At 39.4% G+C, this 18,822-nt stretch overlaps 1 protein-coding gene and 1 non-coding gene across 2 annotated transcripts; one reads left to right on the forward strand and one right to left on the reverse strand.

Annotated features, from left to right (window-relative positions):
- Window positions 1–1,342: 1,342 nt before the first annotated feature.
- On the forward strand, window positions 1,343–16,975 carry foxn1 (forkhead box N1). Its single transcript, XM_068317449.1, has 8 exons — window positions 1,343–1,462; window positions 3,547–3,729; window positions 4,024–4,113; window positions 4,388–4,509; window positions 4,708–4,804; window positions 14,631–14,838; window positions 15,039–15,458; window positions 16,785–16,975. The coding sequence occupies exons 1-8, from the start codon at window positions 1,343–1,345 to the stop codon at window positions 16,925–16,927; spliced, it is 1,383 nt and encodes a 460-aa protein (XP_068173550.1). The 3' UTR covers window positions 16,928–16,975.
- On the reverse strand, window positions 12,678–12,759 carry trnas-gcu (transfer RNA serine (anticodon GCU)). Its single transcript has one exon. It is a non-coding gene; the product is annotated as a tRNA-Ser (tRNA).
- Window positions 16,976–18,822: the final 1,847 nt, after the last annotated feature.

Here is an 18,822-nt window from a genome sequence, read left to right on the forward strand (position 1 = left end):
ACACACACTCACACACACACACACACACACACACACACACACACACACACACACACACACACACACACACACACACACACACACACACACACACACACACACACACACACACACATTGGAGATTTATTTCTCTCTTATTTTTATTGCATGTTTTTTGGGCCAATGGCAACACGTCTGTCAAGCAGATGAGTGGATTAGTTGCCATAGTGGTGAAAAAGCAATCTCTCAACTTTCACCTGGACACTTACACCTCTTCTGATCTGAACTGAAAGAACTATGGCTGCTTACTTTGCTTTCTCTCTGTCTGTCACACACACACACACACACACACACACACACACACACACACACACACACACACACACACACACACACACACACACACACACACACACACACACACACACACACACACACACACACACAGTACTTTCTTTGCCTCAGCATTATTTAACTGGGTTGTTGTCTGTTTTAATGATGTATTTAATGTCAGGATTGGCGTTCCGTTACCTAGAGTCTGCGCCACGTGTCTGTCACCTCTGCTGGGATCAGATAACTCTTGTTGACCATCATCTGGATAAACCCGTTCACCACAGTCTCTCAGTGTAAATGAGCTAACCTGTTCCCATGCCATCAGAGGTCACAGCGTAGGACATTTACAGATTTATTATATGACAAAAAGTATTTTCTTTTGTCATGTGTCAACTGACAGGACTTAAAAATACTTTTAAAAAATATATATAATAAGGTAACCAAATTGGACTTACTAACACCATTGAATTGATGTCAATTAACTGGTGGATAACATTGATTTCATCCTGTCCATACATCTGTCCTTCTGTCTGTTGTGTTTCATTCCCAGAGCGTAACAGATCTCAGATGGTGTCCAACCGAGTTTTTCTAAAGATACAGGACTTTTGACTTTCATTATTTTATTTATTTTTCATTATTTGTATTTTTCCTTTAAATCTCTGACAAAGATTTACCATAGATGAGGGATTCTGGTCCAAAACTCAAATTTGATTGATGTTTTATCAAGAAGCTTAACATGTACAACTCCATGAGCTTTTCACAGATATGTAAGGAATTCAAAATAGATTCACTGACACGGGAAACTTGCATAGCTTCTTCACAATTGTGTTTGTTAATATATCTGAGAATTTTGTGCTTGCTGGATCTGATGTGGCTAACACTCAAAAGAAATAATCCATTACAAATCTGGGAAAACAGGTAATAAGTTGCATCATTTGTTTGCTTGATCAGAACTGGGCCGGATGATGTCAGTTTCATTTTAGATTGGTATCTTTTTGAATCTCTTCATAGGAACAGATTCTGGTGCAGAATGTCAGAGTCTCTGCCATTTCATTCCAGTAGCAGCAAGTCTCTCACGTCAATCCCTCAGGCCAGCCTACATACCTGCGAGCCTTGTGGGACTTCCTGCCAGCAGATGGCAGAATCACAGGTACTGAGTCGCCTCTGGATATTCTGCTCTAACACAAAGCAGCTTCTTCTGTGTAGCAGTAAAAATAGCAAATCAGTTTGAGCCCTGATATCTGTAGTTCACACTGGGGTGTGAGTAGAATATAGATAGACAAATAGATAGACTAATAAATGGCCTTTCAAAGGAAAAAAATGTTTTAGCATTATAGAATTTCATTTTTTTAAAGAATCCGTTGAAAATATCAAACCATTTATAGATTAGTTCAACATTTTTCACAATAAACATATTTGCATATCTGTCCATTATGAAACTACAATACGCACATTATGAATTAGCTCATCATAAAGAAGTTTCATGCTATTATTATTATTATTATTATTATTACTATTATTATTATTAATAATAATAATAATAATAATATTAATAATAATAACAATAATAATAACAATAATAATAATAATAATAACAATAATAATAACAATAATAACAATAATAAATAACATGATCATATTAAATGTTAATTCTAATTACACTGAGGGGAGGGGAAGAGCATTCCCACTCGTTAATAACATTTGCTCATGGTAGATGTTATTTAGATAAGTTTTCAAAATGAATTCAATATTGGATCTCTAATGTGCAGTACCAAAAGAAATGACTAGAAGGGAGACCAAATCTAGCCTTGAATTGAGCAAAGGATGCAAAACAATCAACTGTGTAAAGATCTAGTGACAAAGGTAAAACATGAAAACCTAAATTTTCCTCCCCTGTATGTTCATTTTTATCATCTATTTGAAATTCATCCATTAGTCCTGTCACAAATATGTTAGTTCTTTATTCACACTCGTTCAATATTATCTTGTATGTTTTGGACAAGTGTATGAACTCTTGTATGTTATGTACTCAGTGCTTTTTATTTGTTTGTATGTAACTCCTAAACATGTTGGACACATTTTATTGATCTGCTTTTGAAAGGTGGGTGTTTGGGAGGAGATGTATTTATCTGTAGGTGTAGATCCAGGATCTACACTTGGCAGAAAATGTCTAGTTGTTAAGAGTTGAGGCAACAAGTGAACCAAAAGGCAGCACAGAGAAGGTAGAAGTGAAAAGGTCAGGAAACAGGTCAGGCGTGTGAAGATGGTCCAATGGCTGCAAACCAGGAGTGAAACTGGTGTGCAGGTAGCAGGTAGGAGGAGGAGCCACACACACACACACACACACACACACACGCACACACACACACACACACAGCGACCAGAGGAAGAGAAGGAACGAAACTAAACAGAGGAAAACAAAAGTGATCCAGGCACCATCATGACACTAATGATGTAAAAATAGATAATCTTTGCCACTTAAGGAGTGAGAATGTGTTATGATCATCACCAGAACCTTTAATTATTCCCTTTACCAGATACTCAGAACAGCAGCTATACCAGCTTCTAGATCACATGTGTCAAACTCAAGGCCCGGGGGCCGAATGTGGCCCAGCACATCATTTTATGTGGCCCACAGGAGCAAAAAAGGTCAGAGTTTCTAAAAATAAATATGTAGGTCAAAAGTGTGCTTTAACCAAAACTACATCTCCCACGATGCAGTAATTCAGCCCATTTTAACTCTGACAAAAATGTTTTGAACAAAGTTAATGTCCTAACTTGTGTTGATATTATTTTTCTTTATTCACTAGGATAATTTGATTGGTTGCACATTAAAAAATGTGGTTGGAGATCTTTTCTATTTTGCATCAACAGTATTAGGTGTTGATTTATTTACAGTTATATGTCTCTGGCCTTAAGTATGGAAACTGTTATTTTTTAGCGTAATTTTTAAAATCAACACAACATTGCTTTCTCCCATATTTGGAACTGCTACGACCTATTTTTGAAATCTTACGTTTGTGTGGTGCACACATAGCATAAAGTCAAAATATATGAGCATGACAGGTAGAGACAGTTCACCTCACGTGTTTGCTGTGAGAGGGTGTTCTACATGCAGCAGGGGATTCCCATTAAATATCTTGGCCGCCTCTCGGTCTGAAAATGACAGCAGGTATAGATTATAAATGACACCTTGAATGATTTGTATCCCCTGTTATGATGATCACATCGCAGATTAAAGAGGGGAGGGACACGGACTTCACCCAGGAAGAGAACAACACCTTCAGCATGAAGAAGAGGTACACAGTTGATGAGGACAACAGGTCAAGCGCCGGACCAGTACCAGGACCAGGAGTCACTGACTCTGAGGGCTTCCATCTGTACCATCAACAGTTCAGTGACGCGTCTTCAATGGCCGTAGGTTTCCAGCAGTGACACTGATTTGATACTAATTTGTTTTTTCAATAGTTAAGACAACCAAAAACATGTTTATGTATGATGTAGGAAACTTTTCTTTTTAACGACTATTTGCTGACATATTTGCCTCCGCAACTTGTTGCACTCACAACAAAGTCGTTGCTGTAGGTGTAAAAACCAAATCATACCATAAGATAAACTATTTTTGACTCGAAGTGCTATTAATCATGGAAAGGAATTCAACGGTTTGGAAAATGACTTCTTGAATCAATTTCATTATTTATATATTTGCAGAATTCATTCCAAGAACTACCAGTAAAGCCTTCCAGCTTCCTGTCTCAAAGCTGTCCATCCTACAATTCATCCTTCAGCCCTTCACAGCAGGTAAATCTTTCTTCAGCTGCTATGTAAGATAAAATTGCCATGAAAAACATCAGTGATATGTGTTTAGGTTTATTGTCAAAGATTACAACAATAATTAATGTGAAGTAAAATAATGACTTCATTCATTCAATTTTTGTAAATCAATTCTTACCTTGTGTAGGGACAGACCATGATATGATAATGATAATGCATTCCAAAACATCCTGAATTGGATATTTGGAGAAAAGGATATTTGTGATGATCAAAAATCATGTTAATATTTTTTTGCATTTAGGTGTCTTTCAGAAAATACCATCATAATGACCAGTGCAACAGATCAAAATATTCTATTCCCACCCAATCATACCAGGAGAGCACCATGCAGTCCCTCTTCCCCAAGCCTATTTACTCATACAGGTAATCACTGCATCACTTTCACCATATGTTTACAAGTACTGCTGTATTTATCAAATTTATTACTCATACTTGAAGCACCAATTTTTAGAATGCAAATGTCATCGTTTTGGTTTGCCTTGAAATTATACTATGAAGAGCTTTTTTGCTAAAGCATATAAATAAAATGCTGATGTGAAACCGTTTCTGTTACCACTGCAGCGTCTTGATCTTCATGGCTCTGAGGAACAGTAAAACAGGAAGCCTGCCAGTCAGTGAGATCTACAGCTTCATGACTGAACACTTCCCTTATTTCAAGGTATCACAAACAAATTTTTCCTGCTGAATTTGAGCTGGTTGAAAAAGAGAATCATCTGTATCATAAGTGGTTTGAATAAAATAGAACAGTACTGGAATTAATTCACACATCTGTGAAATTATGTTGATTGTCCTTTAAATTTAACATCATGATTGAGAATCCTACAGATTTCCACAATTTAGAAAGCTCCTGGTGAGTTCCATAATTTCATCCTAAAAGCATTGATCTATTAGCTGACCTGCTCAAGTGTTTTGTCTTGGTTTATCAATCTTTTCTTACAAGTTCTCAGCTAAAATTTTGGCCGTCACATTGAAGATTTGGTACTTAATCACAAATTTCCAAGCTTCCTGTAGACGCCCTCGCAGCTGACTGACTTTTGGAAACTTGATATCTGTGTGATGAATGTAATGCATTACTATTCATTTGAACAGTTGATTCTCAAATGCAGTTGTATATCTGTATTTACTTCGTGCTTATGTTTTCTCAGTGTCTCATTACAGACAACAGATAATGTCAAAAACTGAGATTAAATCAGCCACCCTCATAATATCCTAGAAATATAATATATGGTATTAATATTACAACACCCTAATAATAATAGTATAATTACTGCTGTTAAAAACATTGGCTACATCTGTAGCTATTTGGGTAGTAACCTGCTGAGGCATGAAGCTGACATATCACTAAAATGAGATTTGTGTGTGTGTGTGTGTGTGTGTGTGTGTGTGTGTGTGTGTGTGTGTGTGTGTGTGTGTGTGTGTGTGTGTGTGTGTGTGTGTGTGTGTGTGTGTGTGTGTGTATGTGTGTGTACATGTGTGCACGTGTGTGCACGTAGGGGGCAGTCTGTGAGGATATTGCAGAAGTTGAAGAGATAACCTAATTGCATAAAATTGTTTAGTACTTAGTAGATTAAAATGCATTTTATAAATTAATTCATCCTGCTCTTCAATACTGATTCAATTAGCCAGATGCAGGGTTAGCGCCACCATTCTTGTATTGATGTAAATTTTCAACAGATCTATACATCAAATAAGTTCAGAAAGAGATGAAAACTTGCTGTCATTCATATGAAGTAGGTCCTCTACAGATGGCTGCTTTATAAAAAGCTGCCTGTCATATTAAGAACAGGCTACAGGCTTAGAAGACAAAATTTGGGTGATTGGTGATAAACCAGTGTTTTGACATGCATATATACAGTGCGCCCTCGTTCCTTGTAGAAAATGGGTTCTAGGAGCCACATGCGATTAACAAATTCCGCGATAGAACGACAAACTATTTATTATTAAAACAATTTGAACCTTTATAAACCCTCCCCATACTGATTTTAAACCACCTTGTGTTTCTATCACCTTTTCTCACTCTATTATCAACTGTTTGAAGCACTTTTGTGTCTCACGAAAGTCCGGGACTCACGGAACGTAGCGCACTTCAGGATGCTGTCCGCAAATAGAATGCGTGTACAGTATTACGTGACTGCCTAGCAAAAATCTGCAATGAGGTGAAGTTGCGAGCGTTGATGAGCGAATGTGCGATGGCGCACTGTAAATACTTTTAATATCCGTAGCAGAACTCATTCCAGTCCAGTGGACACTTGTTATAGCATGCATCAAGTATTTCAAATGATCAAAATGTATTCCCTTCAGGGTGGACCTGGTGTTCTTGAGTCCATTCAGAGTTAACACCAATATAGTGTAAAATTGTGTGTAAAGGGACGGTAAAGTCAAAATGAACCAGGTCTGTATTTGAAGTACATATGTAAAAAAAAAAAAGGCTTGGTGGCATTTTTATTTTTTCATGAGCAAAGGGGACTTAAAAACCCCCCAAAATTTATCGTAAGTTATGGAGTGCGCCATGACAGCTGAAGTGACGCAATCATAGACATCGGGGTGAATCCATATTAATGCCGATAAAGCAAGCGACAAGGTAACAAGCCGACATTTTCACTATTATTTATCAGAATATTGACTACAATCATGTCATCATCATCAGATACTGAGGACGAGTTCCCTGTGAACCCACGTGGGGGGGGGGGGTAATTATCCCAGATAATCATCGCCCGATGTACAAGGAGGATGAGAGTTTGGACATCTAGCGACTCATCCCAGGTGTCTTCATCTGAATCACATTCTGACAGAGATATCCAACTACTTATAATGTCCCGTTTTGGTTTACTGTGTATTTTTACACAGCGCTACCCATACTAACACGTTAGCCCGTCAATGGGATTTTCCATATTATGTTAGAATTGAGCTAACCGCCATTTGTTACTGTTGGACTGGGTGGAGTTAATAACAACTGTAGTTTATATTAATATGTCTTGTATTTATGAATGTATAAGGATCAAGGCCTGGTATGCTGTTTTTGTATGTTTATTTCAGTGTCACAGATCCTCTCAGTAAAATGACCTATCTATCACTTTTTGATATGGTTTACTTTTCGCAAGTGCCATAATCGCGTGATAATCTGGTCATAAAAATATTTATACAATATCTCCAGTAGCTCCAAACATGACTTAATTATCCACTAAACCTTGGGAATTCTGAATAAATACTATGGATTGTCCAAAAAAAGATCTTAACTTCAAATCTCTTTGGAAAACCTCCGAGGTAAAGTGCTAATGAAAGATCCTCGGATTCTTGGTCATATTGACCCGGTTTATCCGTGCTTTCCATTTCCTTCCTAGCTTCCCAGAAGGTATTCTGAAGAATGATAGGTCCATGTTTTTGTGTTTATGTCCTGTTGTGTTGGCATAACCATTCACCTCACAGGTAAACATGATTCTTATTGGGTTTATCGCTTTGGTGATCGCACTGTGTTCTAATGGCTGCCCTGACTTTTGAAGCGAAGTATGTCGCCAATAACGTATGACCCCCATGTGACCACTGGATGCGGAAGCTGCTGCAGCGCAGATTTTAAGGTTTTCTGACCAAAGGGAGGATGCTAGACATCTAAAAAAATTTGTCTTCTATTTTTCATAATGATGAACAACATATTTGTCACTTAAAAATGAGTTTAGTGTCCCTTTAAACGTGGCCTATACCGGATGCATGCAATGAAATCTGGCATGCAGTGCTGGTCTCACCAACTGCAGTATCTTTTGTAATCTTATAATCTAGCTCCATCATCAGTGCAAATTTTTCAAAAGTTATGTTTATGAACTGATACTCGCAAAGTTAAAGCTGTTCCCATCAGCTCAACATTGTATTACTAGTTGTTATGTGCTAATTACCAAATACTATCATGTTAACATTCCTATAAAGGTGGTGAATGTGAGAAATATTATGTCAAAGAAATATCATCTCATTCAGCATTAGCACTGCAGCTAGTATTGTAGCATGTTGAAAACAGTCAGAGCCATCTTGCTGAAAAGCCAGAGGATGAAAAAGGGCAAAATGTTACTGCTTCCAGCATCTCAAATGCGAAGCTAACCTGCTTTTCTTTATCTTATATGACCGGAAAAATGTATTGTGTGTGTGTATATATATACAGTGAACCCTCATTTACATTCCAAAACGTACCCGTGCTAAGTGAAATCGGTGAAGTGGATTGTACAGTTATTGTACAATACTGAACTACGTATACAATGAAATCAAAGACCAAAACCTGTTTTCAGGCTCAAGCATTAAAGAATAAATACTATGATAGTTTTACTGTAAAATAATATTTTTAAAAGTCAGTATGAGGTTGGACACAGTGTGATTCATGCATTTTCTGCCGTTCCTCTAACTTTGCATCTTCCTCACTCCGCTCCGCTGTAGCGTCTTTGTCTGCTGAATGCTGTGGTGCAGGTGTCTTTTTCCGAGAGAAGAACATAGTTATGGGTAATTGATGGCACTCTTTCTTCTTCTGGACAAGAAGATTTTTATAAACAGACATGCCACCTTCGATTATATTTGAGACCATCCTTACAATGGTCTTTTTGCAGACAGTTACAACCCTTTTAGCATCCTTATTAAAACTTATTGCTGCTGTCATCCTTATGTTATTTTCCTCCTTCTTTATGCAACAAACCGAAGATTCATTTATTCCGTAATAGCGCCCGGCAGCCGCATAGCTTCTACCTTCCTTCAGCATGTCCAGAAGTTTAACTTTTTCTGCCGTATTTAGCATCTTTTTCTGCCTTTTGGGCGTTGTCAGGTGCTTTTGCCGATGCAGAACGTTTCTTTGACATTGTGTATTTTGTCATGGAGTAAATTTGCAAACTTAAACTTGGCAGGCTGTACAGAGACGAGGCGCCAAGACTGTTCACGTTGGTCAGTCCTTTAACCAATCAGGATGCAGAACACAACTGAATGTAGCCACAAGATGACACAAGCCAGTGTCTTACTGTGCCGGTCCCAAGCCCGGATAAATACGAAGGGTTGCGTCAGGAAGGGCATCCGGCATAAAACCTTTGCCAAATCAAAGATGCAAATCATACCTATGACTTCCATACCGGATCGGTCGAGGCCCTGGTTAACAACGACCGCCATCGGCGCTGTTGACCTACAGGGCGCCGGTGGAAATTGGCCTACTGTTGGTCGAAGAAGGAGAGGTGGAAAGTATGTTCACACGAAGAGAGAGAAGAGGAACACCAAAAGTATAGGACTGAGAGTAGTGACGTTGAATGTTGGAACTGTGACAGGAAAAGGTCGAGAGTTGGTTGACATGATGCAGAGGAGGAAGGTAGACATACTGTGTGTCCAGGAGACAAGGTGGAAAGGTAGCAAGGGTAGAAGTTTAGGAGCAGGGTTCAAGTTGTTCTATCATGGTGTAGATAGGAAGAGAAATGGAGTAGGAGTTATCTTGAAGGAGGAGTTTGTTAGGAATGTCTTGGAGGTCAAAAGAGTGTCAGATAGAGTGATGAGTCTGAAGCTAGAAATCGAAGGTGTGATGTTCAATGTTGTTAGAGGGTATGCTCCACAGGTAGGATGTGAGCTGGAGGAGAAGGAGAAATTCTGGCTGGACTTTGATGAAGTGATGCAGAGCATACCTAGAAGTGAGAGAGTTGTCATTGGTGCAAACTTCAATGGACATGTTGGTGCAGGAAACAGAGGTGATGAGGAGGTGATGGGTGGGTTTGGTTTCCAGGAGAGGAACGCAGAAGGACAGATGGTGGTTGACTTTGCAAAAAGGATGGAAATGGCTACAGTAAATACTTTCTTCCAGAAGAGGCAGGAACATAGGGTGACCTATAAGAGTGGTGGTAGGAGCACACAGGTAGACTACAGTATATCTTGTGTAGACCGTGTGACCTGAAGGAGATTAGTGACTACAAAGTAGCGGTAGGCGAGATTGTAGCCAAACAGCATAGGATGGTGGTGTGGAGGATGACTCTGGTGGTGAGGAAGATGAGGAGGGCAAAGGCAGAGCAGAAGGCAAAATGGTGGAAGCTAAAAAAGGAAAAGTGTTGCATGACTTTCAGGAGGGAGTTAAGACAGGCTCTGGGTGGTCAGGAGGTGCTTCCAGATGACTGGACAACTACAGCTAATGTGATCAGGGAGACAGGTAAGAGAGTACTTGGTGTGTCATCTGGAAGGAAAGTAGATAAGGAGACTTGGTGGAATGAGGAGGTACAGGAGTGTATACAGAGAAACAGGTTAGCTAAGAAGTGGGACACTAAGAGGACTGAGAAGAGTAGACAGGACTACAGGGAGATGCAGCGTAAGGTGAAGGTAGAGGTAGCAAAGGCCAAACAAGAAGCTTATGATGACTTGTATGCTAGGTTGGACAGTAAGGAGGGAGAGACTGATCTATATCAGTTGGCAAGACAGAGAGACAGAGATGGGAAGGACGTGCAGCAGGTTAGGGTGATTAAGGATATGGATGGAAGTCTAATGACAGGTGCCAGTAGTGTGATGGGAAGATGGAAGGGGTACTTTGAAGAGTTGATGAACGTGGAAAATGAGAGAGAACAAAGACTAGAAGAGGTGACTGTTGTGGACCAGGATGTAGCAAAGATTAGTCAGGATGAAGTGAGGAGGCCATTGAAGAGGATGAAGAGTGGAAAGGCCTGATGATATACCTGTAGAGGTTTGGAAGTGTCTAGGAGAGGTGGCAGTAGAGTTTCTGACTGGGTTGTTCAACAGGATCTTAGATAGTGATAAGATGCCTGAGGAATGGAGGAGAAGTGTGCTGGTGCCCATTTTTAAGAACAAGGGAGATGTGCAGAGTTGTGGCAACTACAGAGGAATAAAGCTGATGAGCCATACAATGAAGTTATGGGAAAGAGTGGTGGAAGCTAGACTAAGGGCAGAAGTGAACATTTGTGAGCAGCAGTATGGTTTCATGCCAAAAAAGAGTACTACAGATGCAGTATTTGGTTTGAGGATGTTGATAGATAAGTACAGAGAAGGTCAGAGGGAGCTGCATTGTGTTTTTGTAGATCTGGAGAAAGCTTATGACAGGGTGACCAGAGAAGAACTGTGGTATTGTATGAGGAAGTCTGGAGTGGCAGAGAAGTATGTTAGAGCGGTGCAGGACATGTATGAGGACTGTAAGACAGTGTTGAGGTGTGCTGTAGGTGTGACAGAAGAGTTCAAGGGGGAGGTGGGACTGCATCAGGGATCAGCTCTGAGCCCCTTCTTGTTGCTATGGTGATGGACAGGCTGACAGACGAGGTTAGATGGGAATCTCCATGGACTATGATGTTTGCAGATGACATTGTGATCTGCAATGAGAGCAGGGAACAGGTGGAGGAGAAGCTAGAGAGGTGGAGGTTTGTCCTGGAAAGGAGAGGAATGAAGGTTAGCCGCAGTAAGACAGAGTACATGTGTGTGAATGAGAAGGACCCAAGTGGGTGAGTGAGGTTACAGGGAGAAGAGATCAAGAAGGTGGAGGATATGAAGTACTTAGGGTCAACAGTCCAGAGCAATGGAGAGTGTGTAAAAGAGGTGAAGAAGTCTGTACAGGCAGGATGGAACGGGTGGAGGAAAGTGTCAGGTGTGATGTGTGATAGAAGAGTTTCAGCTAAAATGAAAGGAAAGGTGTACAAAACTGTGGTGAGACCAGCGATGTTGTTTGGTCTAGAGACAGTGTCACTGAGGAAAAGACAGGAGACAGAGCTGGAGGTAGCAGAGATGAAGATGCTGAGGTTCTCTCTGGGAGTGACCAGGAAGGATAGGATAAGGAATGAGTACATCAGAGGGACAGCACATGTTAGAGGTTTTGGAGACAAAGTCAGAGAAGCCAGACTGAGATGCTTTTGGACATGTCCAGAGGAGAGATAGTGAATATATTGGTAGAAGGATGCTGGGTTTTGCACTGCTGCGCAGGATGCCTAGAGGAAGACCAAAGAGGAGGTTTAAGGATGTAATGAGGGAGGACATGAAGGTAGTTTTCCCTTCAGGGGTCGCCATAGCGACCCCTGAAGGGAAAAGCTGAAAGGAAAAGAAGAAGATACAGAACACAACGCACTGTTAAAAAAAAAAAGCATTAAAAAACTGCACTAAAAAAATCCGTGAAACAGCGAATCTGTGTAAGTTGAACTGTGTTATAGTGAGGGTCCACTGTATTACATTTTATTCACAGTAGTGATCCATGTAGGAAAATTAGTTGTCCACTCCACACACACTGGTTTGTAGTTGCATGCAGATTTATATTGTGTGTACAGGCCTGTAACACACACAAAAGGGGCCTGTAGACATGCAGGTGACGGGGAGGAAGAGAAGGAGGCAGCTCCTCCAATGAGCAACTTATAAAGGGGACAACGCATCGACAGTGCTCACGAGGTGAACTGACATCTCCCACTGTCAGTGCTCACGAGTGTGAGCACTGACAGTGGGAGATGTCAGTTCACACTTTGAAATTTTTTACCCTACATGGGTCTTGAACCATTGACCCTCCGGTCTCCAGCCCAAGACTTAGTGGATTGACCTACTGTTGCCTAAAGATTCGACGAGGATGGGATTCGAACCCACGCATGCAGTGCACAATGGATTAGCAGTCCATCGCCTTAACCACTCGGCCACCTCGTCTGTACAGATGAGGTAGCCGAGGATACAGGGAAAATTATGCATATATATATACAGCATATATATATATATATATATATATATATATATATATATATATATATATACATATATAGTATATATATATACACAGTATATATATACACAGTATATATATATATACAGTATATATATATACAGTATATGTATGTATGTATATATATATATATATATACACACACACACACACATATACTGTATATGCATCATACAGTAAACATTATATAGCAAAATATAAAAACAATTTGTTAATTTTAATTAATTTTATTAATAACATCATAACTGTCTAAGTAAAAAAAAGTTTACTGACTAAGAGTTTACTAACATATTATTTTTATGAAAATGTTAAAGTCTGGTATTCATTCTTTTAAAAAACAGTTTTAGAAATAAAGAAAGATGTAATAGAGTTTTTTTCACTTTTGCTTTTCACTCAATAGTTTTCTTTGCCGATAATTCCTATATTCTCCCATGGACACCGAACCAAGCTGAAAGAACACTCTCCACACAGATGTTTTGTAAGCTGTACCCTCATAATTTTGTTTTTGGTGCTGACATTTAGCCGTGCCTCAACTATGGACACAATCGCATCCATTGCTGTACAAATGTTTGGATTTTTGCTGGTTTTCGCTTGGCTTCTTCGTCTTCATCTGCAATGTCCACAGTAATCTAATTTTCTTCATTAACTTTTGATTGTTTTTTATTTAAGAAAAGAACTCATTGTCACTTGGTTTTTCATCAACTTTATATCTTTTTCGGAGGACTGGTGATCCCTCGCTTATTTGCTCTTCAAGATATGCGGCTTCACTACATTGCCGATTTTTAAAATTATATATAAATTATATATTGCCCTGGATGAGATATAAGTTTCATCTCCTAGAGAACAAGGGAGAGAGTGACAGGCAAGGGTCACAGGCAACTAGCTCCCATGAGCTAGTAGTCATGTGAGACTGTACACACATGCTATTGGCTGACAGCATCCATGTGTGCACTGTGTTCCAAGACTTACTGTTCCTCTTGCAAGTTTACATAAGTGTTTTGAACAGTCTATAAGAGTGTGGGAAAAGGTAGTACAGATATAAGGTGGTTTAATGTCAGTATGGGGGGGTTCATAAATTTTAAAATTATACGTAAAAAATAAAATAATTATTTGTTCGCTATATTCCAGATATTCACCTTTTGTGGGTGGTCCAGGAACACATTAACTGCGAGTAACAAGAGAACACTGTACTACTCCTCGCTCTCTCACTGCAGCGTGTAAAACGAGTAGACGTCGTGTTGCCATTTGGTCGATTTTAATAAGACTGAATCACACAATCGAGTCTTGTGACGAGAAACTCATGCAAGAGCAAATCATAATGGTGATTTCCAAGTTTGAAATTTAAGAGGATAAATGAATAAATGGTGAACATTTTTGCTGAATCAAAGTGAACTTTTTGCCAGTATTATATCGTGGAAAAAGCTAGCATCGATTTTTTTTTTATTGTAAGTATTTAGAGCTTGCGTCCCAGGGACGCACGCTGTCTGATGATCGTGTGTTCCCTGCCAGAAAATATCTGTCAAAGACGAAAGGACGCACACAAAGAAGAACACTGTGTATATATATGCTTTTCCTTGTTGAAGCCACTCTCCCAGTTTGGGGGTTACTGCTCCGAGTGCTCCCACTACCACAGGACCTTTGTAAACCACCACTACATCTTGTTGGTTAGCAGGGATCTGTTTTGTATTCCATCCTGGCTACAAATGTTCCTACATACTATTCTAACTATTTGGTTGCGGCTTTCCATAAATGCTGATCCGGCCAGCATCTTACACCCTGCTACTATGTTTTTTTGCAGACAGCTCCTGACGGATGGAAGAACTCTGTGCGTCACAACCTCTCCCTGAACAAGTGTTTTGTGAAGATTGAGAACAAAAATGGAAACTCGTCCCGCAAAGGTTGTTTGTGGTCTCTCAATCCAGCCAAAGTGGAGAAAATGCAGGATGAGCTGCACAAATGGCGCCGCAAGGATCCCATAACTGTTCGCAGGAGTATGGCAAGGCCAGGTTGTACCACAGAACAAAATGTTACGCAAAGTCAAAAATATTATTATTAAAAGAATGTATTAAAAAATTCTTAAAAAGTATTTATTAGACAAATGTTTCAAACTTAAATCAACTTTTGTCAAAGTGACCTTAATTTTTAATGTGTCAACAGTGAATGGTAATGTGACTAAAATGTAATTTAATAATTACGGTTTTCACAGAAAGCCTTGATCGTCTACTGGGAGAAAGACCACGGTACAGCAGCACAGCTTTGTTATCCAGAGTGGCCCCGGTTTATAGCTCTACCTCATCTCCTTGCACCCAAACCCATCTTCAACACACCAGTTTCTCCCTCCTCCATCCATACTATGCTCATATTCCACCTCAGCAACCCGGCTACCTGCCCACTGCCACTGTTCACCCCAACAATTCATTTACACTCTACTCATCTTGCGGACAGCCAACTGCCCCTGGAAACATGAACTCACCCATGGTGGGAAAGATGGCACCTGTTTATAGAGCAGCCCTACAGACTGAGTACAGTCTTGGCCCCAGGAGCATGCAGGACTTCCTGTTGGAGGGAGATGCTAATTATGACATTGACACACTCAACCCTAGTCTGACTGACCTGCAGCTACAAGGTAAGATAATCAGTTAGAGACAATGTACTGAGACATGGAGACTTTAACCGGGTTTATCTAATCACAACTCAAGCTGTGGTTGATTTGCATTATTATTATTAGGAAACTATCAAGATGGCTCAGTTTTATGGAATACATCAGCTGATAACAAAGTACAGGAATGTGAAAGATACAGTATGTTCAAAGTACTTTAGAAATAATATCTCATAGCATAGTATTTCAAGTGTATTTTTCACTGGTAAAAATACCCTGCTTAGTATGCAAGGTTCAAATTCCATCATAAGTCATCCAAAGCGGTTTAAATCAATCCACTGGGTTTTATTAAAGTTTTTTGAAGATGTTTCACCTCTCGTTCAAGAGGAATCTTTAGTTCTAGTGTTGGTTGGTCTTGTCTCAGCTTATTAAACCTGTGAGGGGTGGTCAGTGCTATCCATATTCATACGACCATAGTCAAGCTCCTCAACGATGGTTGATGACGGTGCCAGGGGGTGTCAAAGGGGGTCAATGAAATGCAAGTTTCACTGAGCCTTTGTTTGCTAATGGGTTCATTATCATGAGACACCTCACCTTGATTAATCTGCTGAGTTGTTCTTTATGGAGAATTGAAAGGACCTGATTGTAAATGGGTGAAAGATGATGTTGCAGACCAGCCCCACCAATCAAAGATGGCTTCTCCACTTTGACATGGATGACTTCTTTCACTCCTCACACGTTTAAAAAGCTGAGACAAAACCAACCACCACTAGAACTCTAGAACTAAAGAAGCCTCTTGGATAGAGGGTGAAACGTCTTCAAGAAACAAGTCGAGTGGATTGATTTAAACAACTTTGGATAACCATGATTTGGATTATTGAGAATCTACACAGACATTCCATGATAAGCCATTCCATTTGAAAAATTTTTTTCCAAAAAAAAAAAGACTTGACTGATAAATATTTCTTATCAGTTCTGAAATATTGAAAAGTGTTTTCCCCATCAACCATGCTTGTTTTTAACATGCCAGGGGACTATATAATTATTCATCAGTGACAATCTTCTTAACATTCAGAATGCTGCACATCTCCTTGTCTCAGAATGGTCTCACAATTTTTCATCATTTGTTTAACTTAGGATTAGGCTGTAACTTCAAATGAATTGTTGCTATCAGAGCAGAATAGTAAACAAAAAATAAACATCTTTACAATCCTATGATGCATATGAGGAGCGAGACTTTTATCCTCTCGTTAAATAAATTATTATAAATACTTAAATCAAGAAGTGAGTCACTTTGAGTGCAGCAAGTGTTATAGTTTAATGATGGTCAATGATTCCTGATCTTTTTTTCAGGGAACTTATGGGAGGAGTTAAGGGAGGACAGCCTTGTATCTGATTCACAATTTACCTCCAGGACTCCGCCCCCTATGGTCCTGGAGGGTCTCTATGTTCAGACCACTTGCCCGCAGGCCACACCCCCTTCTGTTGGTCGATGAAATGCAAAGTCGAAGGATGGAAACACAGATCTCAGAGCTGCATGATTGAAACGGACAGAAGTGGAGTAAGACTGGGTTTCTCCTGCAACTGCATCCATCCATTAGATTAAACACCTCACTCTCTGGGCTCGGTCACATGATGAAGAATCATGTTCTGAATTCATCTGGACGAGTAGCATTATTGCAGAATGCAGATTTGAACCATCAAATCATCCTTAATATATTAATATAATCACCGTTAATATATTTACAGTTTCTCACTAGAATTCAAAAGATAAAAAAATAAGGTTTCTTTCATTTTATTTGCCCTATACAGTACACACGTTATGCCATGGTAAATACTAAATGCTAATAGGTTTAATAAAGCAAATGTGAACACAACTTTATTAGAGTTTTTAGTACACTTAATAAATGGTATTGAATTTATGTGTTTATACTTTTTTGTGTCACTGAGTCACAATCATCGTATTATTTTGAATATATATATATATATATATATATATATATATATATATATATATACATACATACATATACATATATACATTAATATTGGAATTGTAAAATCACTGCAACACCTTTAAAAGTTTATGATACTGTTTATTAGTTTCATGATATGATGCTTCTCATTAATTTATGGTAAGCTTTTGCTTGTTGTCATTAATTTTCTGAAGAGAAGTCTCAACCATTTTCAAGCACATTCAATAACGGCAGCCAGAGTCAGCTGTTGTTGATCATCCATAGCCATCTACGTCCGCGATGTAAAACGCCAAATTGATTGTCCGTATCGGCAAATTCAAAATAAATTAAATTGAAGTTTAATAAAATATATATATATTTTTAGTGCGAAATAATAATTTCTGCATTTGTTCTGTAACCGTTTAAAAGGCTTTAATTTATTATTTATTCATAATTAAAGCATCCGTGTTGTATGGTAAACGTTGCCACTATTATCACTAGCCTTTGCCTTATCAGCAGGATAAACAGAAAAGCATCCGAAGTACAAAGCCTGATGGTCTGAGATGCAACAAACGCAACAAGAAGGGGAGTTCCTTGTTGGAGCAACGGGAACATAGCTGAGTTGTGGCAGAAAGAGGAACTACAGAAGATAGATACAGTGCGCCTTCGCCCATTCGCGCATCAACGCTTGCGACTTTTGGTTGCAGATTTTTGGTCGTCAGTCACGTGATACTTGTACGCACATTCTATTGGCTGACAGCATCCGGAAGTGAGCTACGTTCCGTGAGTCTCGGACTTAGGTGAGACACAAAAGTGCTTTAAACAGTCTATCAGAGTGTGGGAAAAGGTAATAAAGATAGAAGGTGGTTTAATATCAGTATGGGGAGGGTCACAGGCGTTTAAATTAACGTAAATAAAAAGATAGTTTGTCACTGTATCGCGGAATTCGTTAATGGTTCCTGGATCGAGGGCACGCTGTACATATTTTTACATTTGTTCTGACACATCTGAATAATTTGGCATGAGACTGTCGGGCTTGAATGCGTCTTTCCGAACATCACAGTTCTGTTTCTCAGCCAACTCATCAGCAACAGAGGGGTTCTGGAAAAGACAGACTTCTTTTGTATTAGCATGTAGTTCACGGAATCTCACACTGAACGCCTCCTTCAGCATTTCCAGTGCTTCCACACACCTTTCAGCTGGGAATGGGGCCGCTGGGTTCTCTGCAGCGAGGCTTTGGGTAGCAGGGAGATGGATGAAGTTGTGCTTTGTCACTTGTTCCAAAACTGGAGTTAGTTTTACCTCAAATACTGTTATGTGGGAATAAATGTTACAAAATGAGTTTCCCCTGGCCTCGTAGCTGCAAGTTAAGACTGTTCAGCATTTCTGTCATGTCTGTTAGAATTGTGAGGTGCCTTTTACATTCTGGATCGATC

This window comes from Antennarius striatus, chromosome 6 (genome assembly GCF_040054535.1).
Source record: "Antennarius striatus isolate MH-2024 chromosome 6, ASM4005453v1, whole genome shotgun sequence".
In the NCBI taxonomy this organism is placed as follows: Eukaryota; Metazoa; Chordata; class Actinopteri; order Lophiiformes; family Antennariidae; genus Antennarius; species Antennarius striatus.

Bases quoted from the DNA above. Each gene is read 5' to 3' on its own strand.
- foxn1 (XM_068317449.1), top strand. From the start codon at position 1,343: ATGTCAGAGTCTCTGCCATTTCATTCCAGTAGCAGCAAGTCTCTCACG. The intron at 4,805-14,630 runs GTATCACAAACA...GTTTTTTTGCAG, and splicing joins AACACTTCCCTTATTTCAAG to ACAGCTCCTGACGGATGGAA. The intron at 15,459-16,784 runs GTAAGATAATCA...TCTTTTTTTCAG, and splicing joins GACTGACCTGCAGCTACAAG to GGAACTTATGGGAGGAGTTA.